We start from the raw sequence: 26,589 nt of genomic DNA, 5'->3' as shown, positions 1-26,589 counted from the left end.
ATGTCAAAAGTAATCCAGACTGACGTTGGTTTTGCTTTTCAGCGCTCTGTGATTGGTCCGGACAACTCGCACCATTCTCTCAACCAATCAGATGCAAAACAAGAACCAATCACGACTTGGTCACCAGCGTTTTTCCTGCGCTTCCAAATCAACAAACTCATCAAACTATTTTTGGGAATTAAAAGCAGCTACATGAGATTATTTCTTATCAGATCTCCTTACTTGGTCTTTTTTAAATGTTTGGAACCCTCAAAAAGAAAAAAAATCCATTTTTTCATAAGAATACGGCCGTCTTTTAGAGAAAAACCAAGGAAAAATAAATGAAGTGATACTTTCTTTGAAGCTTATAAAATGATTTTTAATTTACAAAATTTGTGTTTATACAGTATTTACAAGTACAGCATAATGCAGCTATAGTCTTATCCCATTGACATGGACGGGGGAGAGGGGAGAATTGGGTCCTAGTCAAGGAGGTCAAAAGCACCCTTGGACTCCTACCCTCATCTACGCCCTCATGATGAGGCTGTGAAAGGTCCTGACGCTAATAACAGATTTCTTAGCGTGAATTGTAAACAGTGCACTGGAGTCCTCTTGGTTGGGTAAGAACCCACTTCAAATGCGTTGCTTTTTGTAGACGCGCGACTGAGACAAAGAAAGAATACATAAATATATATATATATTAAAAAAAAAAGAATCAAACAAAATATTTTAAGGGAACTGGGATGGCGCAGTGGTGAGAGCATCCGCCTCCTACCGCGCTGGCCTGTGTTCATTCCTCAGACCTGACGTCACATGTGCACACCTTAGGGGCTTTTTCCGGTTTTCTTCCATCCACAAAATAACACGCTAAATTTCACTCGGGCTTTTACCCAAACTCAGATTCTTTTAACAAAATTACATATCGACTGGTTTTATTTATCACGTTTCATCTCTTGCATCTTGATTCACACTTACGTATAATTGTGCGCAGAACAATCTAACAGGCGCAATAGCTCGAGCTTACAGTAATCAAGACACGAAATGTAATCATACACTGAGGGATAAAGCTGTAACACTTACTTCGGGTCTGTTCCTTCATCGTCGTCATCATCAGGATTACATATGGAGCGAGCGTTCCACAGCTTTACACAGTTATCTACTCTACCTGGAAGAAAAAAATAAATATGTGCAACTGCTTTCCTGCTGAGAAGCAAAGATGAAAACAGCGACGTGCTTTTAACTAGTAATTCAAAATTCACGCATGTATTGCGGATCTACACTCTTACACTCCCTCATTCACTCATAGCTTACGGCAATGTGGGTAAAATACTTACTGCGCACTACCCATAAGAAACATGAAAACGGCTATAAATTGGATAATCCAAAGAAGTCATTATTTAACTTGCAAAGATGACGAGAGGCTTCACTAGTTTTATTCTTTTTTCCTTTGACTTCTTTCGAAGCACAAACAAAACAAAACTAAACATCAATGAGTACACTGTCTCTGAGTGTCCTTTTAGCTCTGTCAATAATGTCCCCTCTGCTAGATCCCAAACTAGAATACGCTTATCAACGCCTAAACGATAAATAGAACAAAGAGCAAAAAGTTAGGCAATTTGTCACCCACTTCTGCATGGCGCAAACTTCCTTGTATAAGTCAAAAGGGATCCCTTGTGGAAAGTGCAAAGGAAACAGATCAAGAAGACTTAAAATTAAAAACTAACCGAAATCTCATAAAGAGAAAAAACTTCTTGACGTGTCTTATGATAACCTGCGAATGAAAAGATGCCACAAGAACACAGCGGTCAAACGTCTGCGCATGTGTGAACATTGTAATGACTAGGTGAGGCCGGCAAGATCAAGTTGTCTCACACGCGTTACAAACAATCACACAAGCCAGCAAGCTACAGTGTTTTAGAAGCGTGTTAGTCTTGTAGTGAAGCTCGAAAAGGAATGGTAGCTCAACAGGATAACAGAATAGTAACTCAATAGGATACCCGTCTCATAAGGATACCCGTCTCGAGTTTTCCTTTCCCTAATATTGTTTCATTCTACAGATTTCTATGAACGATTCAATTCAATTTTCTTTCGCTGAATTTGAAGGGCAGCGGTTGTTGCTTATGTTTAGGGGGAAATTGGCGAATTAGAATCCAAGTCAGTTGAAGCAATTGAGCGTCAAATTCTTTCACAAGATGAAAGGGAAGAAAAAACGTTTTAAGTGGGATTACAGTGGAACTTGTTTTCTTGTACATCTATGTATCAATTATGACTTAAGGGGCACTCTTATTTGGAGGATACTCTTTCTAGTTTCATAGGTCTCCCCTCAAGGCAGGTTCCACGACGCAACCTCAGCATGTTACCTTCATGGAAGGGGCAGATCAATTCATGGGGCTCTATTTCTAGTCTCCAAGGCGTCCCCTGTAGGAACGTTTCACTGTATTTAGATAAAACCGCCTCGCGGATAAATCAATGGATGTATGTCTACAATAATCATTACCTAACAAATTCTTTTAACGAATGACTTTTACTCACAATTATAAGCTTCTTATACCTTCAAGCGGATTTATAAAATAACAACAATAAGAAAAAGACAAATCACAACAAACAAACAAAAGAAAAAACAAGAAATAACATCAAACACAACAGAATATTTTACGAGCTAAAGAGCTCCTCGTTCCTAATAAACATGAGTTCCAACAAGGAATGTTAAGAGGTCTTCTCGTCTTTTTTTTAAATAGAACCCTCCTCACGGGAGCAATCTCGGTGAGATAAAAAACGTCCCTTCGACGAAGGTGTCACCTCGAAAAGGTTGACAGATGCAAATGTTATACAAAGGAACCTCCATTCGGGGGGGCAACCATGGTACTAGAAAAAGTGTCCCATTAACAGAGGTGTCACTTTGAGAAAGGCAACAGATACAATGGTTCTACAAAGGGACCTCCATTAAGAGAGCATCCGTGGGATAATAGAAAGTGTTCCTCGAGTAAAGGTGTCTAATCACAAAGGGTAACAGACACAAACTTAATCGAGGACAAAAATCTGACTTCGTTCAATGGGGAAAAGAGGGATTTCTCTGTAATAAGAGAAAATGAAATTGTTCTTATCTACCGCTCTTACCTCGAGTGAGCATTAAGTACATTGTAGAAGCAGATGGAAGGAAGAGAATCAGGTCCTAAAGAGACTATATTTTGTGATTTTCTGGAAATGTCGCTTATTACCTCGGCTTGTCCGCTAAAGTTGTCTTCCACAGGCTTCGGTGGGACCTTTTTCAAAACTCCCACGGGTATGTTAATTTTCTCTAGCTCCGCCTCCTCTCACAATGCGGCACACGATCGGTGTTTAGCGCTGACGTTGATCAAGAGGTGCTAAAAGAAACGGTTTACATCAAATTTACAAAAAGGAATCAATAATAAAAAACAACAGGATTTTCGTGGAAGAACAACAAATAAAACAGTTGAGAACGAAACTAACCAATGCTGCTCATCCAGCTTATAACATACGCACGTAATGTGTAATTTTTTTCTAACAATAGCATAAAGAATCTTGAACGTTTAATGAACTAAAGCAATACTCCCTGAGGAGGAAAGCCCGCGTAACCTTTGACCAATCAAAGCTCTCTAGATCGCGCTTCACTGCCAATATTACAGATCTATAATATTTTAACTACTGCAAGTAAATTTCGCGAGAACAATAAGCATTCTGCGCGATGCGTAGAATTAGAAGGCCGCAAAAGGTTTCATCTCGGAGGAGAGGCGGAAAAAGCTTAAAAAAAAAAGGAAAGCTGAAAATTGGGAACTCCGCAGCTTTACTAAGAGAGTCACACAACAGCTACGCTCTAAATATTTCAAGACATTCCCCCAAAAAACATCGGTCAAATTTTGGCCGATGGTTAGAAAGAGCCAAAAACAGTGTGAGAAGAAAGAAGACTAAAACAGCATGTCTAGCTTACCATAAAATTTTTTTCGCTTTCATTATTGCGTCACCTTTTGCCGCAAACGAAAACCCAGTTATACAACAATTTAGTGTCTGGTACTTTCTATTAACAAGACAAATTCAGAGAGGGAGGGGAGGGAGAGGGCTTTGCGTAATCGGAAGTGGCATAGAAATAAAGGATCTATATATAATCGTTTTTCCTTATGCTTTTCTTGTTTGCAAACCGGCTGAGGCCAACGCTAATTTACCTCAGCAAACTAAGCAAAGGATGGCAAATTATTTCTTTTTTGCAATGACGAAAGCGCAGTATTTGATGAACTCTGGGCTAAAAACCGGAAATGACCAACACGTCAGGGAAGGGAATCTGGCGGTTCAAAGGCAGAGTGTTTGGACTGTATTCCTGCTTCTTCTTGCCTAAAAAAAAAAAACATTAGCTTTCTTAGAAAGAAAAAAAAAAAAAGAGGCAGTCACCCACCCCTCCCTTCCCAGCCTCACAAAGGCCGAAATGGACAACAACGTAGTTTCCAGTTTCCAGCACTCTCACTTCTTACCTCCGGAGAGCGAGAAGAAGAGGCGCCTGTAAATGAGGCCCGCTTTCACCCTTTGACCCCCACATTACTCAATTAACAAGAAATCTACGTCACTCACTTAAGATGTGAATGCCATTTTAGCAACCCCAAAATATGCAAACAAGAAAAAAACAAAAGACAGAGATTGTTCGTTCAGTTTTATCTGGGCCATTGAAATCTTTCTTCACTTTCTTTTTCTACAAACGTGAAAGAGAGCAAAAGATTCGATGCGTCCGGCGTCGTAACGCGAAGGACAAAGGGCAAAAAAAACTTGTGATTTACGGAAAACTCTTCTCGCCAGGATGAAAGTAATAAGAGCTGTCTACAAGAAGAGATAAGCAGTAGCCAAATGTGGGTTATATTCTTGGGAATCAGTATTTATGAAAAACCATTCTATGACATGCTTTATAATAAAGCTCGGATATAACACGTACTCTCATTGGTTGAAAGAGCGTGCTCTATGAGAGTATAGAGCATAGAACTGAGCTAAAGCTGTCACGCCATCTGCCAAATCGTATTATGTCCGACCTTTTCCGAGACTTCTTTCTAGCTTTTCTTTCGTTAATTGAAAGTGAAATTTCGGAACAAGCGAGCAAAGGTTTGCAAAAATGCCAGGCGCAGTAATTTACGTTACTGTAACTTGAGCAGAGACAAAAATCCTCAAAGATAAAACAAGATAGACAGTCCGAGTTTTTTTAACGGTTTTCACGCTCAGTTAGATTGCGAGTTTACGTACGGTAATAAAAATCAAACACAGCTAACACTTGTATAATATAAAGTTTCGATTTCAAACAGAAAAAAACAGGAATGATGAAAAATATAACCTGGCATAACTGTTAAAATTCATACTAATCATGACGGTGTCAGAGCGACTTAAAGTCTATCGCGGCTAGCTAATCATGGCGATCTTCGGTCATCGCAATGGAGCAAGCCTCAGGAACTAAATCGACTACCCTTCGAGTGAAAAAATAAGAGCTTGCCCTGATTACCTTTCCGATGCGTTGAGTGGAAGGCCACATCAGTCACTGCAACCGAGTTTTACGGCGCTGTCATTCCGAGCGATCTTCATTTCTTAGTGAATTCGGCTGTTGTTCATTCATAATACACTCGCCTTGAACAGTTTGTTTTCTACTTGTCATGTGAAATAACTTGCGTATTTTTGTGAGCCACGATTGGGCCGAATTTCACTGAACATTTCACTTTCAGATCCTGTATTAGAAACTAAAAAACGTGTTTCCTCCTACACTTCTTTCGTGCTCTAGCCGCTTCCTGTGTGCTTTACAACAGAACAGAGCACATTCAAGGCTTCTCTATTTGTTAATTAGAGACAAGGATCCCTGATTGGCTGATGCAGTGGAAAAGCAACCATAACAAATTCCGAAAAAGGCTTTAAAAAGTGAAAACAAAGTCACGGGACGTCATTGTTTCGAGTCAATTTCCTAGAATTTAAGCCACTATTCTCGCTCACTCCTCAAAAAACGACGGACCAACCATGGATATCAAAACGTTGCTTCACAATCTTCGTGAAGAAGTTTCTTGTCCAGTGTGTACTTACATATACACAGATCCAAAGCACCTCCCATGTCTTCACAGTTTCTGTCTGCAATGCTTGAAACACTGGCACAGATCAAGTCACGGTCGAGACACAATCAGATGCCCGAAATGCCAAGCTGTTAGCAGAGTGCCTGATAGTGGTGATCTGAAAGATCTTCCCACCAGTTTTTACTTGAACGGCTTGATTGATGTGCTGGCCATTAAAGAATGCAAAACCAGCCAAGTTGGATGTGGAAACTGTCAAAAGAAGAGTTCCCACAGTTCTTACTGTTTCCAGTGTTGCATGTTTTGGTGTAAAGAGTGCCTTATTGCACATAACATCATTCAAAGCAATAAAGATCACCGTGTTCTAGCGCTAAAAGACTTTCAAGAAAAGGATTACGAGGATGTGTTGAAACGACCCTTGTTCTGTTCTAAACAGCGGCATGAGAAGGAAGAACTTAAATACTTCTGCAAGAACTGCGAGACGGCAGCTTGCCAAAGCTGTGTTTTGATACATCATGCAGGTCACGCCATATTGCACCTAGAGGAAGAGGCGGAAAGACAAAAGATGGAGCTAAAATCACTAATTGAAATACAGAAGTACGATTTACAAGCAAAGATTAACACTTTGGGTCGACTGAATGAAGACTGCATCAAATTCATACAACGAAGCGAAGACATCAAGGGACAAGTGCAGAAGTTTGTGGACAATTTAATTGCAACTATTGAAACGAAGAAACAAAATATCCTCGCAGCGGCGAACGATGAAACGAAGAGATTCCTCGAAACTCTAACAACGCAAAAGATGGAGATCGATAATGAAATAAAGATCATCGAGTCATCGCTAGAAAAAGCTGATACAATTCTAAAACGAAGCACACACGCCGAAGTCGTTCAACTAAAGAAATCATTCGAGGAAATCTTTCAGGGAACTCAAAGCCAGCCAAAAGACTGTTACCCGGAAAAGCTTCCTTTTTTAGCTTTCGTGGAAAACCCAAAGATGCTAAGCACCCTAAACGCCGAAGAAATTGGAATGATTCAAATAGCACACCAAACAAAAGCACGTCAGTCAGTTGCTGAAGGAAAAGGACTTGAAGAAGCAATTGCTAACCGTCAAGCACACTTTTCTTTGACCACAAGGGACTCTAAAGGAAGACAGTGTTACAACGAAGGTGACCATGTAACGGCGGAGATCATTGACGAACAAGGACGCGACTGTGCAACGGAATTGAAAATAATTGACAATAAGGATGGACTCTATCAAATCAGTTATTCTCCCAGAAATGAAGGAAGATGTAAAGTGACTATAAAGGTAAACGGGGAACATGTGCACGGCAGTCAATTTATTGTTCGCGTTAAACCATTTCAGTTTAGACCTGTTTTATCATTTAGAGAAGAGGGTTCGTCGGTTGGAAAGTTTAATTGGCCTAGGGGGGTTGCAGTGAACGCTAACGACGAGATCGCTGTAACTGATCAACTCAACCACAGAGTTCGAATTTTCAGTAGTGAAGGAAAGTTTTTAAGATCATTTGGTAAAAAGGGTGACATGGTCGGAGAATTCAACAACCCTCGGGGAATAACATTTCATAATAATGGCAATATTTTTGTAGCAGACAGCGTAAATCATAGAATTCAGATTTTTAGCGGTGAGGGTGAGTTCGTGGGAAGTTTTGGTGGGAAAGGAAACGTTGACAGTCAGCTTGATATTCCCTTGGGTCTGTCTGTAGACAGTGAGGGGAATATCATCGTTGCAGACGCAGGTAACCAACTGATTCAGATATTTTCTCCTGAAGGCAAGTTTCTAACAAAGATAGGTGAGGACTCTTTTACTCTTCCTGTCCACTGTATTCAGTATGATAGATATCTCATAGTGTCAGATTATAATGATCATTGTATCAAAGTTTTTGACAGGAATGGAAAGTTTCAGTACAAGTTTGGAAAGCAGGGAGGAAAGGATGGGGAGTTTAATTATCCAAGATCTTTGTTAATGAACAAGTCAGGACAACTTATGGTCTGTGACTCAGGCAATTGTAGAATACAAGTCTTTGAACTAAATGGAAAGTTTGTTGGTAAGTTTGAAACACAAGATAAAAATTCAGGGAAATTCATTTCTCCGATTGCACTAGCTGTTCTCAGTACAGGGGGATTTGTTGTTATTTATTCTAGTAACCATTGTATTCAGATAATTGAGTAGTCCACGTTCGTTCCGGTGAACTGTTTGGCTTATTTCGAGAGGAGTGAAATTCAAGCGGTTTCTTTAAAATTAATTGAGTTTTGTTTTAAATTAACAAAAAAAATAAAATTAAATAAAATTAAAAATAAAACGATTAGAAGAAACATATCCGTTAATTTTTGGCGGAGTGGTAGGACTGAAAAAAGGTTAATCAAATCCAATAATTGTACGCATGGCTAGAAATCGAGGTCAGTCAGCGGCTGATGTCGCGGACGCAACACGAGCTGCGTTTCACCTTACTGCGTCTGCGCATCCCACTAAAATCAAACATCAAAAGATTTCGGAAATTACCTTTTACAAAAGCGCTCGATAGATAAATCCCCAACTTCCATTTTAAAAATGAATCAAATGGAGGTGTATCAGACATTTTGCAGCACTGATAACTTCTTTATTATTTTCTTTCCGAGATATTGCTTGAGAAGCTGTTAAAATCTTGTCCAAGTAAGAAGTTTACTATTTTGTTTTTCAAGTCAAATTATTTTCGCGCCAATGCTGCAATCGATGTCAATCTTTGAGCCTTCAGTAGCTACCCTGTAGCGGTATCGTCCATAACAGGCTAGGTTACTATGTTTTTACAAAATGGCGATCGAATAGTTCTCTGATATGTTTTCAGATCTTATAATTTTAGTTTTTGAGTCAACGTCTCTACTGGGAACAAGACCCATTAGAAAAAAATTTTTTTGGACTTTTGGAAGTCGTTTGGCAGAGTGGATTCACACTTATATGACTTCAAATAGCCTTCAATTAGAAGGTCGGCTTTCGAAGAGATCGAACAGACGTGGGCAATTGATAAAACAACCCTTGTTGTGGCTGCAGGAGAAGCTTTAGCTGACCAACATAAGCCATTTTAAGACACTTAAGGCACCAAAAAGGTTTAAAGTTTCTTCGACTGGGGCGGATCGTAGCGAAATCGTAAGAGTTTGAGAATGGAGGTGAGTGATCTGGACACTCTTCTAATACATTTCAGACGAGGGCATTTTTAGTACACGCTTCCAGAAAATTACTGTGTCTGATTTTCAAAATTTTCCCACAAAAGCCTTATGCAGCCGCCATCTTTAAACTCCGTAATTTGTCTTTTATGCGCATGCTTAACCGCCATGATGTCTTCGATTTCTAGCCATGGCCTGTGAAGCATTTTGATGCAAGTGTATTGCTACTGAGAATGTTATGTTCACAGAACTTTTTAAATACGTATGGTATTCATTATTTAAACAAACGAAAGGTTGTGGTCATTCATTATGATTTGCCTCGTACAATTATAACAAAAAATTACAGCCACTTCTGATGTTGAACAAGATTTTTTCACTTTATGTGGAATAAAGATTTGAAAATCTCTGGGCAAGTTGTTTGTAAATTTTTTTGTAGATAAAATGAAAAAAAAATATAGGTTGTAGAAAGGTTCTTTCCAAGAACTTTAAACCCTTTTTTAATGGTGTATTTTGTAAGTGTTGTGAGATCTTAGTAATAACAATGCTTCTAAGATTTCTTAATATAGTAAGTATTTTAGGAAAAGAGAATTTTTGGATGAGAGATTCAATTGTTGACTGAATCAAACTAATATCAGTATGCAAAGAGCAGCAAAGTTATTGGTGAATTTTGCTATGAATAGTTCAGAGAGCATGCATGTGGATGGCTTTCAATTTTTCAGTCAAAAATAGAACCTTGTCTACAAACATTATTGCTAACTATCAGCTGAAAAGAAGATGTTACTTAAGAAAGGATTAGCCTGCCATTTCAAAATGGAAATCATTATCATCATTTTTGTACTTTGAAATATGAGCAAAATTCTTAGGATTGAACATATCTGTAAGAGTTTACATGTTAATGATCTCAGAACTCACATGATGCTTACATTCATATATAAAACTGAAATGAGGGGCTTGGCAATTGGAGGCCTGTGCATAAGCCTGTTTTGTATACAGTGGATTCATTTGAATTTATCTGGTGTTGTAGTAAATAAGAAGCTCTGCAAAGTAGATAAGTTGCATTTATAACAAAGTGAACTGACTCTGTATAATATCATATCATCTGAAAAAATAAAGTGTGTCATTCAACTGTTTGACCTTTTGTATTTAATGAAGTTCTCATCATCATTATTATTGCTGGTATTACTTTATTATGATTGCATGCCTATTTAAATCTCATGAGTGACCAAGACAGATTTTCTCCTCACAATACCAATACAATATCAAGCAGAAAAGTGATGAGAAAAAAGAAAAACACTGATTTGGGGATTATTAATTGATCCAAAACCAAATTCTCCCATCAAACACCACACAAATTGTACTGCAAACAGTAAGGAGAAAGAGTAATGAGATCTTGGGAGTGAAAGGGTTAAGAGGCATAACATAGGCAACTTTCATTCCCAGGTAAGATAATTTATTTGAAAAACATAGTATGGCAAAACTAAAGCTACACTGCAAACCTCCCTCGCTAAATTAAATACCACTCCATCTTTTCAAAATGTACTTACTTTTGGCTTATCTTTATCTTCCTCCTCATTTTCCTCTTTGAGAACAACTCCAAGATCTGGTTCTGGTGGAATTTCATGATACACCTTTCTTTTGTTGGCTTCACTGAGAAAAGAAATGTTTTCACAATAAGTTTCATGAACAAACAGTTTCCACTTCCGAGGATAACTGGCTCATCTGCATTGAAAGCTGGGCTTGAAAACTACATTGTACATTGTACCCTTTTCTAGTGTAGTCCCTCAGCTTACCATTACACACCCTACATTTATTAAGGATTCCCATGTCCATGCAGGCTCTATGCAAAGCCAGGACAGGAAGTTCAGGAGGTTAAAAAGTTCATCCACAAAACTTGCAGATAAGAAAGGGAAAAGGGTTTATACGTGTATGTACACTGCTTTGTGCTAAAGAACAGCAATAATTTAATGTACAATAAAAACCAGCTAGACACAAGAGTTGGATTAATCCTCCATGGAAGTTTGATCACAGTCCCCAAATTTTTGCTCTCCTTACCACTGGCAAATTCCCCAAACAAACCACATTTCATGGTACTGACAACCATTACAGACCCTGCTGTAGTTATAGACAGGACAAAACAAAAAATATCTGAACAACAAAAGGTTCCAATCAAGTCTGCACTTCCTTTTAGACTTAAGAGCAACTTTCTCAACACAGAAAAAACTTCTTAGTCCCTGGTTATCCAAAGAAAACCAATCCTTATAACCCTTTAACTCCAGAAGTGATTAGTACGTAACTTAATTCTCCCTATAATATCCATACGATATCCAGCAAACAAGTAATGAGAATACTCAAACTTGTCAGATACAGGATGGTGTAGAAGCAATTAGATCTTGGGAGTTAAAGGGTTAAGTGTATAATGGATTTTTCACAATCTTCAGCCTTACTAAGATAGTGATATTCTTTCAAGGGAGTTCTACATTGCTCATAAACTTTTATTTTCCTCAGTGTTGGTGTCCCTTACCCTCAAATGTTGCCTCCCCAGTAACTACTCCTGCTGTTGCTTCAACTGTCTGCTTATTCTGTGGTCTTCCTTCAAAAACTAAAGAGAACACAAACAAAGATCAAATATTAAGTCAGACCTTCGGCTACCAAGATATGATTTGTAATTCTCCATTCTAACTGCTATACTTTTTCTGGTTAATTAGTTAGGAGAATTTTAATTTATGATTTTGAGATAAAACCTTTAAGCTGAAAATTTTGTATCCTTCCTATAGCAAAGCTTGATTTCCACCATTTTCTTGAGTCCAGTGATCTATCCTCTGGGGTAGAAACTTTGGGGGGAGGGGAGGGGGGGTGAACTCAAGCTCATTTCATGAACAGTGACTAGTAATAGAGCCTACCTATAACCTGCTGACTCAATATTGTATCAAATTTAAAAGGCCAAATAAAAAGTTAACCTCGTCTGAGAGAGGGTAACTGAACTAGGTATAAATTATTGAAAATAAATAAAAAACATATCACTGTTGTCATAAAGAAATTAACCCTTTAACTCCAAAGATTTCATTAGTTATTCTCCTTACTGTCTGCTATACAATTCATATGATGTTAGTTTGGAGTATTTGGAATTGGATCAGCCAATAATCCCCTAACTGATATTTCTCTTTATTCTCATTACTTGTCCGCTTGATATCATATTGATGGTGTAAGGAGAAATTCTGTCTGGGTCAGTAGTGGGACTTAAAGGGTTAAGATGCAGGAGAATATTGTAGAGAAACAGAGAATTCTGTGTAAAAGTTAAAATAACATCCAATCTCCAAAGCCTAATGGACACCTTGAAATCTTACCATCAAAGCGAAAGGTGTTGTTGAATCAAGGCAATTCTTGCTGTTAATCCTGAAAAAAAGAAAATAAGTAAAATCCATAAAATGCAATTGATTTTCTCCTTACAATATCATTACATACATTTTCAAGTAGAAAGGGAAACAGAGGAGAGAAAAATATCAACTTGGTGATTTTCTTTGATTTAGCACTAAATTCTCTGGTCTAAAATTAAAAGTAATGTATGGCAAACAATGTGGAGAATTGATACTTCAATCTTGGGGGTGAAAGGGTTAATAGGGTTAATCAAAGATTGAGAATGGAGGATTGTGGATTGAGTTTTTTGAGGGACCAGCAACTTGGGACAAATTCTGTTTCAATACCTTAAGGTTCCCATGAGCTCATTGCTTTTCATGCGTTCATGCCGTGTTGTGGCTTCCAACTTGTTAAGGTCGTCTTCACGATAATCTTCCTGAGTTCTTTGAAAACAGGCAAAAATAGATTGTGCTGCAAAACAATGTCAAGTAACATAAAGTTGCATGGAAGATATTTTCAGGGAAGGAGGTTAAAGGAACAACCTCTCTCAATTAATGGTCTTAGGAAAAAACCAGGAACTGGATCGGCAACACACCTAATGAAAGTCAAGTCTTATCTGACTGGTAACCCTTTTACTCCTAAGATCTGATTATTAATTCTCCCCTCTCGCTGCTACACATTTACTTGTACGTCCTAGATGGTCCTATTACCATTATTGATTTGCAAGAGTTCATTTGCCCCTAACATTAGTATATTTAAAGTCTTTATGTGAACCAGTTTTGTCAAGATTCATAACAGCCTGCAGTGCGTGCTTCTCCTCCTTCTCATTAGGTTTTTTGGATCCATTGATAAACAGTTCTTGGAATTTAAGACGATATTCACTTAAAACCTCTATTTAGTCTTGAAGAATAGCTGATTTTAGTCTGTCTTAGGTCGTAAATATTTTTCAGCCGGGCAGGGCATTGAAGTAAAGAAGGCCATCTTGAGCATTTCATACATGTGAGAAATGCAAAGACGACAAACCAGGGTTTTCTTTTTTTTTCTCAAAGAGGAGAAGGTGCAAAGGAGGAAGGGGCTATAGAACTCGTTCTTTCCTGTTCCATGGTGCTCTGCACTTCACTGTCATCAGTCACACCCATTGCGCGCTTGTTGTTACCACTTGGAAAGCGAAGCCCAATCAAAAAGTAGGCATGCAGTGCGTACACAAACTTGCTAATATTTGTAGCTAATGACAGACTCCACGTGTCCTGAGTCAAAATAGTGGCGTATCTCAGTCTCTCGGGCTTTACGTTTGTCGCTAGTCGCTCTCTGTACTTAGTCCCCTGCGAAGTAACTCCAAAAATAGCCATGCACCGAGTGCATACGTGGAAAACTTGATGTTCTAATGATTTTCCGCTGGGATTCGTCTGTGTCAGATGACAGGCTCTACGCGGCCTAAAGGACAATGTTGATGACCGCCAGTAGACACGCGATGAGAACAACAGAATTAATAGTGTTTGAGAAGGCTTTTCCTAAATTCAGGGCTCAGGAAAGCGTAGATGACAGGGCTTAGAGAAGAACTGGATGTCTGTGTCATTGCGCACCAAATAGAAATTAATAATGCATTTTTAAATGATCTGCTGTCAGATACTCTATACACCTCCAGTAATTACAATACTAAGATTGGCGCTCAGCAGAACACAAAAACTACGAAAGCAGCGACTATCGACCGACTTAATTTCATTTTGGCCTCGGCAACTGCCTTGTGAATTGTTCCATTGAACAACAAGGGAACGAAAAACTCCACCACAAAGTAAAAGGTTTTAGTAAGCTAATCTTTCCAGTCTCCAGCTAGCGTACAGTAGCTATAATTTCTACAACTTTCAGTGCCATCGTTTTGTGGAGAAAATTACACCAGAGAGGCTCTTAACACTGGAAAAAAAAAAACGGGAGAGAATTTACGAAGGTGAAACACCAAATCGAGGCAAACAAAAGTTGGTATGTCTTCAGTTTTCTGGCTTAAGCTATGAAAAGACAGTGATGCGTTTCTGTGTCGGTCCCACGCAATAGCAGTCAAATTGTTGAAAATGGCCGCCCCAGAGGTATAGCTGACGAGTACCGAAGCTTTGCATGATGTGGATGATTGCAAGAAAAATGACTGGACTCAAAAGCAGCTACAAGAGATTATTTCTCATCAGATCTCCTTATTTGGTAATATTCAACTGTTTGGAAGCATCAAAAAAAAAATTCCATTTATTCATAAGAATGCGGCCGTCATTTAGAGAAAAACCAAAGATAAATGAATGAAGTGATACATTCTTTGAAGCTTATAAATAATTTTAATGTACAAAATTTGTGTTTATACAGTATTTACAAGTACAGCATAGTGCAGCTATAGTCTTGTCCCATTGACATGGACGGAGGAGAATTTTTCAGTTGTGCGCTAGGACGGGGGAGGGGAAGAGGGAGGGGGGAGAATTGGGTCCTAGTCAAGGAGGTCAAAAGCACCCTTGGACTCCTACCCTCATCTACGCCTTCATGATGAGACTGTGAAAGGTCCTGACGTTAATAACAGATTTCTTAGCGTGAAGTGTAAACAGTGCACTGGAGTCCTCTTGGTTGGGTACGAACCTACTTCAAATGTGTTGCTTTTGGTAGATGCGCGGCTGAGACAAAGAAAGAATACATAAATATTAAAAAAAAAAAGAATCAAACAAAATATTTAAGGGGAACTGAGATGACGCGGTGGTGAGAGCATCCGCCTCCTACCGCGCTGGCCTGGGTTCGTTCCTCAGACCTGACGTCACATGTGGACCGTGCACACCCTCGGAGCTTTTTCCGGTTTTCATCCATTCACAAAATTAACATCCCAAAGAATAGAATACGCTTATCAACACCTTAACAATAAATGGAACAAAGAGCAAAAAGTTAGGCAATTTGTCATCCACTTCTGCATGACGCAAACTGCCTTGTGTACGTCAGAAGGGATACCTTGTGGAAAGTGCAAAGGAAACAGATAAAGAAGACATAAAATTAAAAAACTAACCGAAATCTCATAAAGAGAAAAAAACTTCTAGACGTGTCTTATGATAACCTTCGAATGAAAATATGTCACAAGAACACAGCGGTCAAACGTCTGCGCATGTGTGAACATTGTAATGACTAGGTGAGGCCGGCAAGATCAAGTTGTCTCACACGCGTTACAAACAATCACACTACAGTGTTTTAAAAGCGTGTAAGTCTTATAGTAAAGCTCGAAAAAGAAAGGTAACTCAACAGGTTAACAGAATAGTAACTCAACAGGGTACCCGTCTCATAAGGATACCCGTCTCGAGTTTTCCTTTCCCTAATTTTATTTCATTTTACAGATTTCTATGAACGATTCAATTCAATTTTCTTTCGCTGAATTTGAAGGACAGCGGTTGTTGCTTATGTTTAGGGGGAAATTGGCGAATTAGAATCCGAGTCAGCTGAAGCAATTAAGCGTCAAATTCTTTCACAAAATGAAAGGGAAAGAAAAAACGTTTTAAGTGGGTTTACAGTGGAACTTGTCTTCTTGTACATCTCTGTATCAATTATGACTTAAGGGCACTCTTATTAGGAGGTCACTCTTTCTAGTTTCATAGGTCTCCCCTCAAGGCAGGTTCCACGACGCAACCTCAACATGTTACCTTCATAGAAGGGGCAGATCAATTCATGGGGCTCTATTTCTAGTCTCGAAGGCGTCCCCTGTAGGAAAGTTTCACTGAATTTAGATAAAACCGCCTCGTGGATAAATCAATGGATGTATGTCTACAATAATCATTGCCTTACAAATTCTTTTGACGAATGACTTTTACTCGCAATTATAAGCTGCTTATACCTTCAAGCGGATTTGTAAAATAACAACAATAAGAAAAAGACAAATCATAACAAACGAACAAAAAGAAAAACAAGAAATACCATCAAACACAACACAATATTTTACGAGCTAAAGAGCTCCTCGTTCCTAATAAACATGAGTTCCAACAAGGAATGTTAAGAGGTATTCTCGTCTTTTTTTTAAATAGAACCCTCCTCATGGGAGCAATCTCAAAACGTCCCTTCGACGAAGGTGTCACCTCGAAAAGGTTGACAGATGCAAATGTTATACAAAGGAACCTCCATCCAGGGGAGCAACCATGGTACTAGAAAAAGTGTCCCATTAACAGAGGTGTCACTTTGAGAAAGGCAACAGATACAATGGTTCTACAAAGGGACCTCCATTAAGAGAGCATCCGTGGGATAATAGAAAGTGTTCCTTGAGTAAAGGTGTCTATTCAGAAAAGGTTACAGACACAAACTTAATCGAGGAGTATCTCTGAACAAAAATCTGACTTCGTTCAATGGGGAAAAGAGGGATTTCTCTGTAATAAGAGAAAATGAAACTGTTCTTATCTACCGCTCTTACCTCGAGTGAGCATTAAGTACATTGTAGAAGCAGATGGAAGGAAGAGAATCCGGTCCTAAAGAGACTATATTTTGTGATTTTCTGGAAATGTCGCTTATTACCTCGGCTTGTCCGCTAAAGTTGTCTTCCACGGGCTCCGGTGGGACCTTTTTCAAAACTCCCGCGGGTATGTTAATTCTCTCTAGCTCCGCCTCCTCTAACAATGCGGCACACTATCGGTGTTTAGCGCTGACGTTGATCAAAAGGTGCTAAAAGAAACGGTTTACAACAACTTTACAAAAAGGAATGAATAATAAAAATGACAGGATTTTAGTGGAAGAACAACAAATAAAACAGTTGAGAACGAAACTAACCAATGCCACTCATCCAGCTTATAACATACGCACGTAATGTGTAATTTTTCTCTAACAACAGCATAAAGAATCTTGAACATTTAATGAACTAAAACAATGCTCCCTGAGGAGGAAAGCCCGCGTAACCTTTGACCAATCAAAGCTCTCTAGATCACGCTTCATTGCCAATATTACAGATCTGTAATCCGTTAGCTACTGCAAGTAAATGTCGCGAGAACAATAGGCATTCTGCACGATGCGTAGAATTAGAAGGCCGCAAAAAGTTTCATTTAGGAGGAGAAGCGGAAAAAGCTTAAAAAGACAAAAGGAATGCTCAAAATTGGGACCTCCGCAGCTTTACTAAGAGAGTCACACAACAGCTACGCTCTAAATATTGCAAGATATTCCTCCAAAAAACATCGGTCAAATTTTGGCCGATGGTTAGAAAGAGCCGAAAACAGTGTGAGAAGAAAGAAGACTAAAACAGCATGTCTAGCTTACCATAAAAATGTTTTCGCTTTCATTATTGCGTCACCTTTTGCCACAAACGAAAACCCAGCTATACAACAATTTTGTGTCTGGTACTTTCCATTAACAAGACAAATTCAGAGAGGGAGGGGAGGGAGAGGGCTTTGCGTAATCGGAAGTGGCATAGAAATAAAGAAACTATATATAATCGTTTTTCCTCATGCTTTTCTTGTTTGCAAACCGGCTAAGGCCAACGCCTAATTTACCTCGGCAAGCTAAGCAAAGGATGGCAAATTATTTTCTTTTTTGCAAGGCCAAAAGCGCAGTATTTGCTAAACTCTGGGCTAAAAAGCGAAAATGACCTACATGTCGGGGAAGGGAATCTGGCGGTTCAAAGGTGGAGTATTTAGACTGTATTCCTGCTTCTTCCTGTCAAAAAAAAAAAACAAAACAAAACAAAACAAAAAAAAAAAACCAGGAGCTTTCTTATGGCCCGTAAAAAAAATCATGTAATAAGGTAAAAGTTATGCAAGCTTATCAAAACATTCTGAGTATATAAACGCCACTTTTATTAATGAGATACACGCGCTAAAAAAAGAAAAAGAGGCCGTCACCCACCCCTCCCTTCCCAGCCTCACAAAGGCCGAAATGGACAACAACGTAGTTTCCAGTTTCCAACACTCTCACTTCTTACCTCTGGAGAGCGAGAAAAAGAGGCGCCTGTGAATGGGGTTGCACAGACCCGCTTTCACCCTTTGACACCCATATTACTCAATAAACAAGAAATCTACGTCACTCACTTAAGATGTAAATGCCCTTTTAGCAACCCCAAAATACGCAAACAGGAAAAAAACAAAAGACAGAGATTGCTCTTTCAGCTTTACCTGGACCATGGGAATCTTTATTCAGTTTCTTTTTCTACAAACGTGAAAGAGAGCAAAAGATTAGATGCGTCCGGCGTCGTAACGCGAAGGACAAAGGACAAAAAAAACTTGTGATTTACGGAAAACTCTTCTCGCCAGGATGAAAGTAATAAGAGCTGTCTCCAAGAAGAGATAAGCAGTAGCCAAATGTGGGTTATATCTTGGGAATCAGTATTTATGAAAAACCATTCCATGACATACTTTAGAGACAAGGATCCCTGATTGGCTAATGCAGTGGAAAAGCAACCATAACAAATTCCAAAAAAGACTTTAAAAAATGAAAACAAAGTCAGGTGACTTCATTGTTTCGAATCGATTTCCGAGAATTTAAGCCACTATTCTCGCTCACTCCTCAAAAAACGACGGACCAACCATGGATATCAAAACGTTGCTTCACAATCTTCGTGAAGAAGTTTCTTGTCCAGTGTGTACTAACATGTACACAGATCCAAAACACCTCCCATGTCTTCACAGTTTCTGTCTGCAATGCCTAAAACACTGGCACATATCAAGCCATGGTCGAGGCACAATCAGATGCCCGAAATGCCAAGTTCTTAGCAAAGTGCCTGAAAGTGGCGATCTGAAAGATCTTCCCACCAGTTTTTATCTGAACGGCTTCATCGATGTGCTGGCCATTAAAGAATGCAAAACCAGCCAAGTTGGATGTGGAAACTGTCAAAAGAAGAGCTCCGAGAGTTGTTATTGTTTCCAGTGTTGCATGTTTTGGTGTGAAGAGTGCCTTATTGCACATAACATCATTCAAAGCAATAAAGATCACCGTGTTCTAGCGCTAAAAGACTTTCAAGAAAAGGATTACGAGGATGTGTTGAAACGACCCTTATTCTGCTCTAAACAGCGGCATGAGAAAGAAGAACTTAAATACTTCTGCAAGAACTGCGAAACGGCAGCTTGCCAAAGCTGTGTTTTGATACATCATGCGGGTCACGCTATATTGCACCTAGAGGAAGAAGCGGAAAGACAAACGATAGAACTAAAATCACTAATTCAAATACAGAGGCACGATTTACAAGCAAAGGTTGACACTCTGGATCGACTGCATGAAGACTATGCAAAATTGATACAACAAAACGATGACATCAAGAGACAAGTGCAGAAGTTTGTGGATAATTTAATTGCAACTATTGAAGCGAAGAAACAAAATATCATCGTAGCGATGGACGACGAAACGAAGAGATTCCTCGAAACTCTAGCAACGCAAAAGAAGGAGATCGAGAGTGAAATAAAGATCATCGAATCATCGTTGGAAAAAGCTGATACAATTCTAAAACGAAGCACACGCGCCGAAGTCGTTCAACTAAAGAAATCATTCGAGGAAATCTTTCATGAAACTAGTCAAAGCCAGCCAAAAGACCGTTACCCGGAAAAGCTTCCTGTTTTAGCTTTCGTGGAAAACCCAAAGATGCTAAGCACCATAAACGCCGAAGAAATCGGAATGGTTAAAATAGTACACGAAACAAAAGCAAGTCAGTCAGTCGCCGAAGGAAAAGGACTTGAAGAAGCAATTACTAATCGTCAAGCACAGTTTTCTTTGACCACAAGGGACTATAAAGGAAGACAGTGTTACAATGAAGGTGACCATGTAACGGTGGAGATCATTGACAAACAAGGACGCGACTGCGCAACGGATTTGCAAATAACTGACAATAAGGATGGACTCTATAAAATAAGTTATTCTCCCAGAAATGAAGGAAGATGTAAAGTAGCAATAAAGGTAAACGGGGAATGTGTGCACGGCGGTCAATTTATTGTCCGCGTCAAACCATTTCAGTTTAGACCTGTTTCATCTTTTGGCGGGGAGGGTTCTTCCGTTGGAAAGTTTTCTCGGCCTTGGGGGGTTGCAGTGAATGCTAATGACGAGATCGCTGTAACTGATCAAAGTAACGACAGAGTTAAAATTTTCAGTAGTGAAGGAAAGTTTTTGAGATCATTTAGTAAGAAGGGTAACAATGCGGGAGAATTTATCAGTCCTCGGGGAATAACATTTCATAATAATGGCAATATTTTTGTAGCAGACTGTAATAACCATACAATTCAAATTTTTAGCGGTGAGGGTGAGTTCGTGGGATGTTTTGGTGGGAAAGGAGACCTTGATAGTCAGCTTAATAATCCCATGGGCCTTTCTGTAGACCGTGAGGGGAATATCATTATTGCAGACGCAGGTAACAAACTGATAAAGATATTTTCTCCTGAAGGCAAGTTTCTGACAAAGATAGGTGGGCACGTCTCTTGTACCTTTCCTTTGCACTGTATTCAGTATGAAAGATATCTCATAGTGTCAGACCAAAGTGATCATTGTATCAAAGTTTTTAACAGGAATGGAAATTTTCTGTACAAGTTTGGAAAGAGGGGAGCAGGGGACGGGGAGTTTAATTTTCCAAGATGTTTGTTAGTGAATAAGTCAGGACAAGTTATGGTCTGTGACCCAGGGAATGGTAGAATACAAGTCTTTGAACTAAATGGAAAGTTTGTTGGTACGTTTGGAACACTAGGTAAAAATTTAGGAGAATTTGGTTGTCCGAGTGCACTAGCTGTGCTCAGTACAGGGAGATTTGTTGTTACTGAAGCTGGTAACCATCGTATTCAGATAATTGAGTAGTCCACGTTCGTTCTGATGAACTGTTTGGCTTATTTTGAGCAGAGAAAAATTCAATCGGTTACTAATAAACTAATTTGGTTTTATATAAAATTAACAAATGAATAGAAATAAAGTAATAAGGAAGAAACGAAGAGACATTCTTCATAGTGTACATAATTTGGGAGGAGTGGTAGGACTGAAAAAAGGTTAATCAAATCCATGATGTACACCTGTGAAGCATTCTTATGTAAGGATATTGCTATCGATAATGTTATCATGATGTTTACAGAACTTTTTGTGGTTATTCATTATGATTTGGTTCATGTACAATTATAACAACAAAAAATAACAGTCACTTCTGATTTTGAACATTTTTCACCTTTTAAGTGGAATATAGATATGAAAATCTCTGACTGTAGTTGTGAATTTTTTGTAGATAGAATTACATAAAAAACATATAAGTTGTAGAAAGATCCTTTCAAAGAAATTCAAACCCTTTTTTGGTGGTGTATTTTGAAAATTTCTTGAGAGTTCTGTATATATAGTAAATATTCTAGGTGAAGAGAATTTTTGAATAAGAGATTCAGGTGTTGAGTGAATCAAACTAATATGTTTCAGTCAAACACAGAAAATATACTGAACTTGATAAACCAAGGGCTGTATCAGCATGTGAAGAGCTGTCATGTCATCAGTCAATTTTGTATATGAATAGTTCAGAGAACAAGTGGATGGCTTTCAATTTTTCAGCCAAAAACAGAACCTTGTCTACAAACATTATTGGTAACTATCAGCTGAAAAATAGATTTAGCTTAAGAAAGGATCAACCTACCATTTCAAAACGGAAATCATGATTTGAAATGTAAGCAGAATTCTTAGGATTGAAAATATTTGTTAGAGTTTAAATGTTGATGACCTCAGAACCCACATAATGCTTACATTCATATTTAAAAATGAAATAAGGGGCTTAGCATGGCCATTGGAGGCCTGGGCATAAGACTGTTTCAAGTATAGTGGATTCATTTGAATTTATCTGGTTTTGTAATAAATAAGAAGCTCTGCACATCTAAATAAGTGGCATTGATAAACAAAGTGAACGGACTTTGTATAATTATATCATCTGAAAAATAAAGTGTGTCACTCAACTGTTTGACCTTTTGTATTTAATTAAGTTTTCATCGTCATTATCATTGCCAGTGTTGCTTTATTTTAATCTCATGAGTGACCAAGAGAGATTTTCCCCTTACAATACCAATGCAAATCAAGCAGAAAAGTGATAACAAAAAAGAAAAACATCAATTTGGGGATTATTGATTGATCCAAAACCAAATTCTCCAAACTACCACCATGCCAATTGTACTGCATATAGCAAGGAGAATGAATACTGAGATCTTGGGAGTGAAAGGGTTTAAGAGGCAAAACAATTAGGCAACTTTCATTCCCAGGTAAGATAATTTATTTGAAAAACATAGTATGGCAAAACTAAAGCTACACTGCAAACCTCCCTCACTAAATTAAATACCACTCCATATTTTCAAAATGTGCTTACTTTTGGCTTATCTTTATCTACCTCCTCATTTTCCTCTTTGAGAACAACTCAAAGATCAGGTTCTGGTGGAATTCCATAATACACCTTGCTTTTGTTGGCTTCACTGAGAAAAGAAATGTTTTCACAATAAGTTTCATGAACAAACAGTTTCCATTTCCAAGGATAACTGGCTCATCTACATTGTAACCTGGGCTTGAAGACTACATTGTACCCTACTAGTGTAACGTAGTCCCTCAGCACATCATTATATGTCCTACTTAGGATTCCTACATCCAGACTCTATGCGAAGCCAGGACAGGAAAGTTCAGGGGGTTAAAAAGTTAATCCACAAAGCTTGCAGATAAGAAAGGGAAAAGGGTTTCTATGTGTATGTACACTGCTTTGTGCTGAAGAACAACAATAATTTAATATACAATAAAAGGGGGAGGGGGAGGGGGAGGGGGAGGGGGAGGGGGAGGGGGAGGGGGAGGGGGAGGGGGGTGAACTCAAGCTCATTTCATGAACAGCAACAAGTAATAGAGCCTTCCTATAACCTGCTGACTCAATATTGTATCAAATTTAAAAGGCAAAAAATAAAAATTTACCACCTCTGAGAGAGGAGAACTGAACTAGATATAAATTATGTAAATAAATCAAAAAACATCTCAGCGTTGTCATAAAGAAATAAACCCTTTAACTCCCAAGATTTCATTAGCCATTCTCCTTGCTGTCAGCCATATAATTTATGTGACGTTAGTTTGGAGAATTTGGAATTAGATCAACTAATAATCCCCTAATTGATATTTCTCTTTATTCTCATTACTTGTCAGCTTGATATCATATTGACAGCTAGTGTAAGGAGAAATTCTGTCTTGCATGGTCATGCATTAGTGGGACTTAAAGGGTTAAGATGCAAGAGAATACTGTATAGAAACAGAGAATTCTGTGTAAAAGTTAAGATAACATCCAATCTCCAAAGCCTAATGGACACCTTGAAATCTTACCATCAGAGTGAAGGTGTACATCACTGAATCAAGGTAAGAAGCAATTCTTACTGTTGATCCTGAAAAAAGAAGATAAATAAAACCCATAAAATACAATTGATTTTCTCCTTACAGTATCATCCAATATATTTTCAAGTAAAAAGGAAAATAGAAGAGAAAAAAAAAAAAAAAAGAGAAAATTTTCAATTTGGTGATTTTCCGTTTGATTTAGCACTAAATTCTCTGGTCTAAAATTAAAGTAATGTACGGCAAACAATATGGAGAATTGATACTTCAATCTTGGGGGTGAAAGGGTTAATAAGGTTAATCAAAGATTGAGAATTGAGGATTGCGGATTCAGTTTTTTGAGGGACCAGCAACTTGGGACAAATTCTGTTTCAATACCTTAAGGTTCCCATGAGCTCATTGCTTTTCATGTGTTCACGCTGTGTTGTGGCTGCCAACTTGTTAAGGTCGTCTTCACGATAATCTTCCTGACTTCTTCGGAAACAAGCAAAAATAGATTATGCTGCAAAACAATGTCAAGTGACATAAAGTTGAATGGCACATATTTTCAGAGAAGGAGGTTAGAGAAAAGACCTCTCTCAATATGGTCTTCGAAAAACAACCAGGAAAAGTGGATCAGCAACATACTATGAAAGTCAAGTCTTATCTGACTGGTAACCCTTTTGCTCCTAAGATCCGACTGTTAATTCTCCTCTCTCGATGCTACACATTTCCGTGTAAGTTTAAAGTCTTCTTGTGCACCAGTTTTGTCAAGATTCATAAAAGCCTGCAGTGCGCGCCTCTCCTGCTTCTCACTAGATTTCTTTGGATCCATTGGTAAACAGTTTTTTGGAATTTAAGACGATATTCACTTAAAAACCCCAATTTAGTTTTTAAGAAGCTGATTTTGGTCGGTCTAAGGACGTAAATATTTTTCGGCCAGGTACGGCATTGAAATAAGGATGGCCATCTTGAGCATTTCATACATGTGAGAAACGCAAAGAAGACCAACCAGGGTTTTTTTTGCTAAAAGAGGAGAAGGTGCAAACATGGAAGGGATCCCCTGCACTCCATTGTTGTCACCAGTCACTCCCTCTGCGCGCTTGTTGTTCCCACTTGGTCAGCGGAGCCCAATCAAAAAGTAGGCATGCAGTGCGTACACAAACTTGCTAATATTTGTAGGTTATAACAGACTCCACGTGTCCTGAGCCAAAATAGTGGTGTGTCTTAGTCCTTCGGCCTAACCCTTGTCGTTAGTCGCTCTCTGTACTCAGTCCCCTGCGAAGTGACTCCAAAAATAGACATGCACTGGGTACATACGCGGAAAACTTAATGTTCTGATGATTTTCCGCAGTGATTCGTCTGTGTCAGGTGACAGGCTCCACGCGACCTAAAGGACAATGTTGATGACCACGAGTAGACACGCAACGAGAACAAAAGAAGCAACAGTGTTTGAGAACGCTTGTCCTAAACTCAGGGCTCAGGAATGTGTAGATGACAGGGCTTAGAGAAGAGCTGGATATCTGCGCCATTGCGCACCAAATAGAAATTAAGAATGTATTTTTAAATGATCGGTTGTCAAATACTCTATACACCTCCAGTAATTGCAATACTAAGATTGGCGGCCTACAGAACACCAAAACTACGAAAGCAGCGGCCATCAACCGAGTTGATTTCATTTTGGCCTTGGCAACTGCCTTGTGAATCGTTTCATTTTTGCTTCTTTTCCATAAACTTACAGCGATCTTTGCGTACGCGAAAAACATGTACAACAAGGGAACGAAAAACTCCACCACAAAGTAAAAGCTGGTTATATGCATCCAAGTTTAGAAAGTAATTACGAAAAATCTCCATTTTATGTCAAAAGTAATCCAGACTGACGTTGGTTTTGCTTTTCAGCGCTCTGTGATTGGTCCGGACAACTCGCACCATTCTCTCAACCAATCAGATACAAAACAAGAACCAATCACGACTTGATTGTCACCAGCGTTTTTCCTGCGCTTCCAAATCAACAAACTCATCAAACTATTTTTGGGAATTAAAAGCAGCTACATGAGATTATTTCTTATCAGATCTCCTTACTTGGTCTTTTTAAAATGTTTGGAACCCTCAAAAAGAAAAAAAATCCATTTTTTCATAAGAATACGGCCGTCTTTTAGAGAAAAACCAAGGAAAAATAAATGAAGTGATACTTTCTTTGAAGCTTATAAAATGGTTTTTAATTTACAAAATTTGTGTTTATACAGTATTTACAAGTACAGCATAATGCAGCTATAGTCTTATCCCATTGACATGGACGGGAGGGAGGGGAGAATTGGGTCCTAGTCAAGGAGGTCAAAAGCACCCTTGGACTCATACCCTCATCTACGCCCTCATGATGAGGCTGTGAAAGGTCCTGACGCTAATAACAGATTTCTTAGCGTGAATTGTAAACAGTGCACTGGAGTCCTCTTGGTTGGGTAAGAACCCACTTCAAATGCGTTGCTTTTTGTAGACGCGCGACTGAGACAAAGAAAGAATACATAAATATTAAAAAAAAAAGAATCAAACAAAATATTTATAGGGAACTGGGATGGCGCAGTGGTGAGAGCATCCGCCTCCTACCGCGCTGGCCTGTGTTCATTCCTCAGACCTGACGTCACATGTGCACACCTTAGGGGCTTTTTCCGGTTTTCTTTCATCCACAAAATAACACGCTTAATTTCACTCGGGCTTTTACCCAAACTCAGATTCTTTTAACAAAATTACATATCGACTGGTTTTATTTATCACGTTTCATCTCTTGCATCTTGATTCACACTTACGTATAATTGTG

At 38.7% G+C, this 26,589-nt stretch overlaps 2 protein-coding genes and 1 long non-coding RNA gene across 3 annotated transcripts; 2 read left to right on the top strand and 1 right to left on the bottom strand.

The window, feature by feature from the left end:
* Nucleotides 1–362: 362 nt before the first annotated feature.
* Nucleotides 363–25,385, bottom strand: LOC136277548 (uncharacterized). The gene is made up of 9 exons (XR_010715947.1): nt 24,423–25,385; nt 24,174–24,269; nt 23,790–23,848; nt 22,807–22,909; nt 18,108–18,170; nt 17,043–17,189; nt 1,704–1,750; nt 1,060–1,144; nt 363–642 (listed from the first exon to the last, which is right to left on the bottom strand). It is a non-coding gene; the product is annotated as an uncharacterized lncRNA (long non-coding RNA).
* LOC136277742 (E3 ubiquitin-protein ligase TRIM71-like) lies at nt 5,974–10,274 on the top strand. Its single transcript, XM_066160348.1, has one exon. It carries the CDS (start codon nt 5,974–5,976, stop codon nt 8,209–8,211), a length of 2,238 nt encoding a protein of 745 aa, XP_066016445.1. The 3' UTR covers nt 8,212–10,274.
* Nucleotides 18,464–22,402, top strand: LOC131777011 (E3 ubiquitin-protein ligase TRIM71-like). Its single transcript, XM_066159892.1, has one exon. The coding sequence runs from the start codon at nt 19,038–19,040 to the stop codon at nt 21,279–21,281; it is 2,244 nt and encodes a 747-aa protein (XP_066015989.1). The 5' UTR covers nt 18,464–19,037; the 3' UTR covers nt 21,282–22,402.
* Nucleotides 25,386–26,589: the final 1,204 nt, after the last annotated feature.

This window comes from Pocillopora verrucosa, chromosome 13 (genome assembly GCF_036669915.1).
Source record: "Pocillopora verrucosa isolate sample1 chromosome 13, ASM3666991v2, whole genome shotgun sequence".
Taxonomy (NCBI): Eukaryota; Metazoa; Cnidaria; class Anthozoa; order Scleractinia; family Pocilloporidae; genus Pocillopora; species Pocillopora verrucosa.
The sequence above is the reverse complement of the archived record's forward strand: the minus strand, read 5'-3'. Positions and strand labels throughout refer to the sequence as shown.

What these genes read in the sequence shown, in the direction of transcription:
- LOC136277742 (XM_066160348.1), top strand. Translation starts at nt 5,974, where the DNA reads ATGGATATCAAAACGTTGCTTCACAATCTTCGTGAAGAAGTTTCTTGT.
- LOC131777011 (XM_066159892.1), top strand. Translation starts at nt 19,038, where the DNA reads ATGGATATCAAAACGTTGCTTCACAATCTTCGTGAAGAAGTTTCTTGT.